General features: G+C 47.1%; 2 protein-coding genes across 2 annotated transcripts; both read right to left on the bottom strand.

Moving 5' to 3' along the window:
* Positions 1–1,673: 1,673 nt before the first annotated feature.
* Positions 1,674–2,117, bottom strand: PPTG_00004 (hypothetical protein; the record flags this gene model as incomplete). The annotated part of the gene is made up of 1 exon (XM_008891377.1): positions 1,674–2,117. One exon carries the CDS (start codon positions 2,115–2,117, stop codon positions 1,674–1,676), a length of 444 nt encoding a protein of 147 aa, XP_008889625.1.
* A 2,674-nt stretch (positions 2,118–4,791) lies between these two features.
* On the bottom strand, positions 4,792–6,373 carry PPTG_00005 (hypothetical protein). The gene has a single exon (XM_008891378.1). The coding sequence runs from the start codon at positions 6,349–6,351 to the stop codon at positions 4,849–4,851; it is 1,503 nt and encodes a 500-aa protein (XP_008889626.1). The 5' UTR covers positions 6,352–6,373; the 3' UTR covers positions 4,792–4,848.
* Positions 6,374–8,010: the final 1,637 nt, after the last annotated feature.

An 8,010-nucleotide genomic window follows, 5' to 3' on the forward strand; every position in this document is an offset into this window, starting at 1 on the left:
GGCTAGCCAGACTATTACTACTTGTACTCTTCGTAATAGGGGTCTTTTGCTTCTCGTATGATGTTAAGTCGTATCTCCGCCTCAAAACGCCCAGGAATTTCATGATACATCCGTCGTCGTTTCTTGTCTTCCTCAAGAGCTAAACAAGCGAGTCTCTGTAGCCTCGGATCTCGTTCGCTTCATCTGTTCACGACGTGCAAGTGTACGAGGAGTAACATCTCTATCCGATGATAAAGGGTCACAGTTGTCGGAGACTGCAGCCTTGGACGCAAGAGTGGCTTTCGTGGGAATTAGCCTTGTTCCTCCTTGCCAGCACAACTAGCTGCTTTACTACACAATAGTTTGGCCGTCGAGGTAAATTCACGAAGGCTTGGTTCAGGGTCGCGACGGTATAATCGCCCTTCACGCAAAACACAGCGCTTAGGGGTCCCTGCTGTTGCTACTCGAACCGCCGGTGACATGGCCACAGGGGCAGATGATGCTACTTGAATTGCTCGTGATTTCGCCACACAGGCAGTAGATCCAACTTGTCTTGCCGGCGACTTTGCCGCCGAGTCGGTATTTTCCCCGCGTGATTGGTTACGTGTGGTATGCTTTGCCGCGAACGTTTCCATGAGTTTATTCTCGCAGAAAAAAACACAAATGGGTTTGAGCGTAACACATGTCAAAATTATAGCTTCATTTGTGGTGCCCCACCAGTAAATATCAACGTTACAACGTCGTACACCAGCTTACCAGTAAATACTAGTGAAAGTTACTCGCAGCGGCTCGTATAACACCGAATCTTTTTAAGTATACTAGCCCTTTGAAGATGAAATTTACAAGACGTTGAACGGTTGAATAGTGATTGTCTGTTAACTGTTGGAAATGGGCCAAACAGAACCGCAGCCGATAGCGTTGAAAACGGCCATATTTTTCTTGTCGTTCAGCTACAATAGAGTAGCCTGTCCAGCATAGTAGCTTACAGTAGCATATGCATTTTTTAACAGCATTATGCACAATAGGACGTTCAATGGCGTCATGGGTTTTGGACAGCGGCCGTTTTCAACCGACCAAACAGCACCGTAGCCGGCAGCGGCTTTCGATAACCGCTCAAAACAGCACTGTAGCCGGCAACGGCGGATGATACCCGCCCAAACAGCACCGTAGCCGGCGACAACTGATAGTCAGCCATGGCGGTTGACTACCACTCCAGCAGCACTGTAGCTGGCAACGGTTTTTGATAACCGGTCAAACAGCACCGTAGCCGACAATGACTGTTGACTACCAATCCAGCAGCACTGTAGCCGGCAACGGCTGATGATACCCGCTCAAACAACAATGTAGCCGCCAACAACTGATGATACCCGCTCCGGCTACACCGTAGTTAGCAATGGCGGTTGGCTACCGCTCCAGCAGCACCGTAGCCGGCAACAGTTTTTGATAACCGCTCAAACAGCACCGTAGCCACTAAAACAAAGACGTATTCATTAGCGTTGAAAGAAAGTATTGATTCTTATACAGCAGCCACTGATACAACACAGTAGCTTGTTTAGCACTGCTGTGTATGCTAGGTTTAAGGAGACCATAATAATAATAATAAAGTCCCAATCATTTTATCATGCAAAGGAAACTACATGTACTGTGACAGTGTGTAGGCTGCAATGATTTCAAATATGCTCGATCAAATGCAACTAAAGTAAATCATCACCTTCCGCACTAGCCTTCGCTTCATCATCGTCCATTGCCAAGCTGTCTTCGCATTGAATGGTCGAAGAACCCTCATTCATGCTTCTGCGTTTGTTGCCTTCAACGACGGATACCTCTTGAACACGATTGTCCGTTCCTGGGTCAATCGACTGCAAACTACCTTGAGCAGCTTCAGCAAAGTAGTGAACCGAGTGGATCTTCCTAAATTCGTAGACGCCCCCCACCCGAAACCGCTCCTTCGAACCAGATCCTTTCTTCTTCTTCGGGTCCCATAGCGTCAAGTGAAAAACATACTGTTTCCGACGAAGCTCGTCCAAACGCTGGAACTTTACTCGAATCGACTTGAATTGAACACCTGATTCAGCATCGATGAGCGTGAGGCGAGTTCCCTTGTCCGTGTCGATGCGCTCGAAGTCCAACTCGCACATGCGCAGTGCGATGCTGACGTTTTTTCCGGATTGGTTTCTTCAATGAAGCTTCTCACGTCTCCAACACATTCGAAGTAGTTTTGCGTTTCTTCATCTTCTTGTTGCTTCAGCTCGGCGTCCAGTGCCGCTGACAAAGCACTCGCTGAACGACTCGTCATCGTGTTGAAAGTGGCGCTGAAGCTGCTTTACTGATGTATCCGCTTCTCTGCAAGCATGCAAAATGGCGAATGGCCAGGTAACTCTGCCAGAAATAATCGAAACTTTTACTGCAGTCTTGAGCAGCCGCCAGTAAAACCATTGTTGGAAAAAATTTGCCTAGAATCAGTTCTGCGTGGTATGAGCAACAAATTATTAAATATCGTCTCTAAAAAATCGCCATCTCAAATCAATTTTCATGGTGTGTTTTGGCAGTATAATTCAATAAATAAAAATACGACCCGTGTGATGTCTCTGTTTGTAATAATTCGCTGAGGGCACCTCACCATATTAACGATCTGTTGGTTCTTCACCGCCCACACATGTGCCGTCGAATCCCGATCGCATAAGCAATTTTACTTTGAAAAACAATCCATCGGCATCCGCAGCCTTGTACTTGTCGTCTTCGCTGAGTAGTTTCGATTAAAATGATGTAAAGATCAGCACAATTATAATACTTGATGGAGAACACAACCTGACTTGGGTGGTGTTCTTCTCCAAACAAAAGTCTCTATCTCTTGATAAACAAAGCCAATCGCACTCTGAAGAGCAACAATGATCCATACCGCAACATCGTTGACCTCCACAAGTGGTAGACTACTCAGTGGGTACGATCTGCGTTCATAGGTCATCCAGGCTTAGCAAACAGATCATTCGCATTCACGTCAATCGTACGTCTTCACGATTTTAATCAAAACTGACTCACTGTCGGGATTGATAGTTCCACAATGATGTAGCTGGAAAGTATTTCCATGCCAAGTGAACGTACTTTAATGAGCCTCAGTTTGTTTGGAAGCGCACATAAATCAGGGCAACTTATAGAGCAAACAGGGGTATCCATTTCACTAAAATGCCTCAGTTTTAGATTAAATCAGCTGTTTAGGTCGTAACACTGCAACGTTTCCACGCTCCTCTATATTAAACTTACCCCCCCCCCCTAAAAAGTGGGCCTCGGTTTAACGACAATTGTCTCGCCCAGTCAGCTGCCAAGTTTATGTCATTAAATGCAGGTAAATTGCACACTTTTTGCCCCTAGAAGAGTGACCATTAAACTTTTCCCTACCCCTTCTCATAAAATAGCCGTAGTAAAGATAAATAAGAGAACTAAAACCAAGTCACTTCATTATAGGGGGGGGGGGGGCAATAAGTTATAATTTTTTACAAATGTTGACATCAACATTTTCATTCCCCACCCATTTCTGCGTCGGCTAGCTTGATTTCAATTCGATTAGTGACGTCACTCTGTGATGCCGAAAGGGCTGTATAATTGGCTTGGGATGTATTGGCACCGGGTCGGATTAAGACAGGTGAGTCCGTTTCTCAAATGATAACTGTAAACACTGTAAAGCTCACTGCTAATCTTGGCTCGGAGAACGCTGAATCCATCGTTGTGTGCGAAATCGAAGGTAATGGGAAGCCCATACGTCGTTCTACAATTCGTGTATGGTTGCCCAATTTTAACGTGGAGCTGGACTTGCAGTTTATCGGGCAATGGCAATCCCATTGTCGCACTAGCACACGTAGCAAATTAGAAAAAGCATCCCGCTTCGAATGAGAATAGACCGTAGCTACTTACCGATTGGCTCGTAACGGAGCAGGACAATGTGCAGATAAGCGCTTTCTCAGGTCTACAAGCTGGGAAAGTAGTACCCGCGCTCAGTCTTGTCGCTGTGGTATTGCGTTGTAGGCGCGGTTTTGCTATGTCACAGGGTAGGATTAACATATTTTTAACGTTGGGTTATGTTCTAGCTTTAGATTCACGAAAAAGATTTGTAGTTGTTTTAGAGGCGCTATTTATAAGTCAAACTTGCAAAAGCACAATATTAATAAAACAAATTACGCAAATGAAAATGAGAGCAATAACTATTTGGAAACGACGGGAAATATTTGATCTCGAAATGTTTCGAAAAATAACTTCAGTATTCTTAGAAAACAAGCTAAAAATAGTACCGGGTGGAAATTGCCAGTAAAAATATGGAGTTAGCACTGCGAATTCTAACTATGATTGCGCTTCTATAGGCATATCGAAGCAGTATTGCATACATTCACCCAGTGCGAAGAAAAAAAGTTTTCTTTATCTGTGTAGCAGTGACATGAGTATTTTTCCGCGTTCGGTAGGGTGAATGTTTAGTAACGGCGAAAAAGTTTGTAAATCCTCGCCATTATTAGTAGTACTGCGAATTCGGCTTTCCCCGCGTAGCGGAGCGAGGCGGCAGGGGGTCGTGCGCTCCAGCAAAAAGATGCAATGAACCGTAGCGCTTCAGATGTCTATCAATATTTAGATTATGAACATTTACGCTGATGCATAAATTAGAATATAACTCCCCCGCCGAGCCGAGCGAGGCGGCGCATACTCGCGCTCGACTTCAACCTGCGTAAAGGTTCCCGCTTGCGGGTCTCCGCTCGGCTTGTTTCCTCATATATATGTATTTATCGTCAGGTACAGGTTCCCACCCGCAATTAACCTGGTGGTAGACAGTGACGGAATTCATTGACTGGAACAATGAAAATATGGAAGTTGGTATATTCTAGCAAACTAGTTAGTAGCCGTACTATTCCTTACGTAGTAAGGTTCGTCCTGGTACTCGGCTGAGCAGTACGGAAACGTGGCGGAGTCGTCGTCCGGATTGAACAGGTTCTTTCCTGCGTAAATCATGACGTAGCAACCGACGACACCGCAGATAGTGGCGATAGTGATGCAGATCGCCTTCTCCCACATCGGGATCTTCCTCCAGAACACCTTTACATAGAATACCAGCGGCAGAATCAAACTGCATACAGTGATGGCGGTTGCGCCAGTGAAATCCACCAAATCGAGAAAGTGGTCCTTCAGTAGAATGGAGGCCACAGTCAGAATCGCTATCAGAGCGATACGCACGAGGACGTAACGGACCACGTTCACGCTTCCCTTGTACTCAGAGAGGTCGTCTTGCTCTTTTGTCGTCGACTCACGCGCCGAACACTGCTCAAGGTTGTTGTTCTCGAGATCGGGGACGGGTGCCGCAGGGGACGGCGCAGCGAGGTATGACATCTTCTCTTCGATCCCAACCTCACGCTCCTCGCTGTCGGTGCGCAGGGGGTCAACCTTGTGCATTCCCAACACGAGACGTTCCGCCATGTAAAACGCTGGGTGTAGAATTGTTGAAAAGGCGATCGACAAATGCAGTTGCATGAACAGATACGACATAACCACCGCCCCGCGGTTGGCTGTAAACCCCAGCGTTGTGGTGCTGTAGGGGTCGGACGTGTTCACGATCGAAAAAAGCAGATTGCCGGAGAGCTGACATCCACCAGCAACGTAGCCGATAATAGCAATGGCGAGGAAGAATGCCGAGGCAAGGCCCAGGCTAACGATAATGACGCGGGGCATACGCTCGGGCTGTGAATGCTGACGCTGAAGGTCGGGGATCACAATTGCTGCAGCATATGCGAGCGACAGGTTTCCGAACGTAGTGAGAACCTGGTGCAGAGTTACGTCAGGCGTTGGGGGTGTAGGATGGCCGCGCTCCTCGTACAGGAGGATCGCAACACCGATGATATCAGCAATGATCGTGCCCAGGCATCCAGCCACAGCCATACCAGCACTCTCCTTCAGGGTGGGGATCAGCGCCACAGGGATGACCATAACAGCCATGAAGATGATCCACGCGGTCTGGCTGAACGAATCGGGGAAAAGCACGTCGAGCAGGGTACCGCCAAGTACGAGGAATGCGCATGGGGCAAGAAGGCAAACGCCCATGTGGGAGACCACCACGAAAAAGCGACCCCACTTGCCGGCGACCCACTCGCCGAGGTCACCGTACGTCTTCACCGAAGACGGTGCGACCATCAATACCTTGGACAGCAACACGGTGCTGTATATGTTTGAAAAGGCCATAAACAGGAGCGCGACGGTCGCGTAGCCCCAGCCGGCGCGAGCGTAGTTGGACGGCATGCCGAGTGAGCCGATACCGCAGATGCAGCAGAAAATGTTGAAAGCGATCTTGGCATCCTCGAGGGTAAAGAGAGCAGATCGCGCCGCCGAAGAAGGAGCAGACATCGTGGGTGGCAGTATGACCGCAAATTGGACAATGAGCCTTCAACCGAACTGGGCTGTGCGCAACAGCCAGCAGCATTTTCCTTTGTTTGCGCAATGGTTGAAAGAAGACCGCACGCCTCTCTTCGTCCGTCTACACTCGTAGTTGCAGTTGTCGCACTGCACCAGCATGCACTGCAGTCTGCAGAGCCCGGCGCGACCGGTTCTACGTTCGCTTCACTCCGACGTAGACCAGCGAAAAGCGATCGCGCAATACATACCCTACGTTTTCAAAAACGCGCTCGCCAAACTGTGGCGACGGCGTCGGCAGCAAGCACTGTTTTCCGCCAGTCAACAGAATGTGAGCTTATCATAGTCGACACCGTCGGGCCAGTCGTTCGTTCACATGGCAAAAATGTGCGGGGCGCTCAGATCCCATCACAAAGTATTCGGTCTCCTTTAGAAGCATCCCGCAGAGCATCCCCAAGCTGTCGCCGAATGGCTGCCCAGTGAACTGTTGCATGATCAGATATACGGAGCACGCCACAAATCCCACTAACAAAGTCAAGAGACGAGCCGCATCCAACAATGACAACCCCTCCGTTGCTATACAATTCGTTCTAAGGGGTCTTTTGGAGAAAGGCATCGTTAATCTTCAGAAACCTGATATCCTGTCGTAAAACGATATCAGTTAGGTCCACCAAGTCCCTTTCTAGGGATAACTATGGAGTAAAGTTGGTATTGCAATGGTAAGCTTGATACGAAATGTTGAAGAAATTCTTGTATGTAAACGTATATATTATGGTCTATGGCAACGGCAGAGGAGAAGCTAGAGCTCCGACGAGCATTTGAAAGTGAGGCTCCAGGCGGGGCATACAAAACAGCCAATTTGCTGCTTCTGGCAAGTGTTCGCACCTAGCTTCCAGCGAGCGTTGGGCGTGTGCTGAGGTATGTAAGTTAACTAGAAAGCAATCTACATCTACACTGTAAACCTTACCGTTTTGTGTACGCGATTCGAGATGTTGCTATAATATGCTACACCACAGATCGTTTTGGCATGGAGTTGACATTAGAAGGCCTGCAGTTGTGTCTTCGATCTTGGGGTTTCGATCACAAGTTGTATCAGCCTCTATTACGAGGCTGGAACAACTTACATACTCATTGGTTTGATTTTCCTTTGCGCATGGAGTCGGAGGTGGGCGACACTTCGTGGGTCTCTTCTCTAAACTATCATACATCCTCGATTCATTTATGCCTTGCGTTTAACTTGAGGTAACCTGAGTAACATGGCATATTGCTATATCTGATAGGGTAGCTGACCACCGGCCATATTAGGTATGACATAAGGATACTGCAATATCCGATTGTAAATATTGCGTACACAACCAAAAATTGATATTCTGGTATGCATAGTTACAAATGATTTGTACTCAACATGTATTAATAACGTGTGAAAGCAGTACTGTATCAATGCACAATATTATATTATCCTTTCGAAACTATAATATTGCAAATTGATACCGCTTGTTATCCAATTTATAACAAGCGTGAGAGATCGAATACATATAGTAGAGCGTAGCAGGCGATGTGCGAATACAATGTAAAAGATAAAATGCATTGCTTTGATGAATTTAGAGTGAAACAGTTCCTCACTCATACTTAAATAAGTATCTGTATACAAGG

This window comes from Phytophthora parasitica (assembly GCF_000247585.1).
Source record: "Phytophthora parasitica INRA-310 unplaced genomic scaffold supercont2.1, whole genome shotgun sequence".
Taxonomy (NCBI): Eukaryota; Oomycota; class Peronosporomycetes; order Peronosporales; family Peronosporaceae; genus Phytophthora; species Phytophthora nicotianae.

What these genes read in the sequence shown, in the direction of transcription:
- PPTG_00005 (XM_008891378.1), bottom strand. Translation starts at nt 6,351, where the DNA reads ATGTCTGCTCCTTCTTCGGCGGCGCGATCTGCTCTCTTTACCCTCGAG.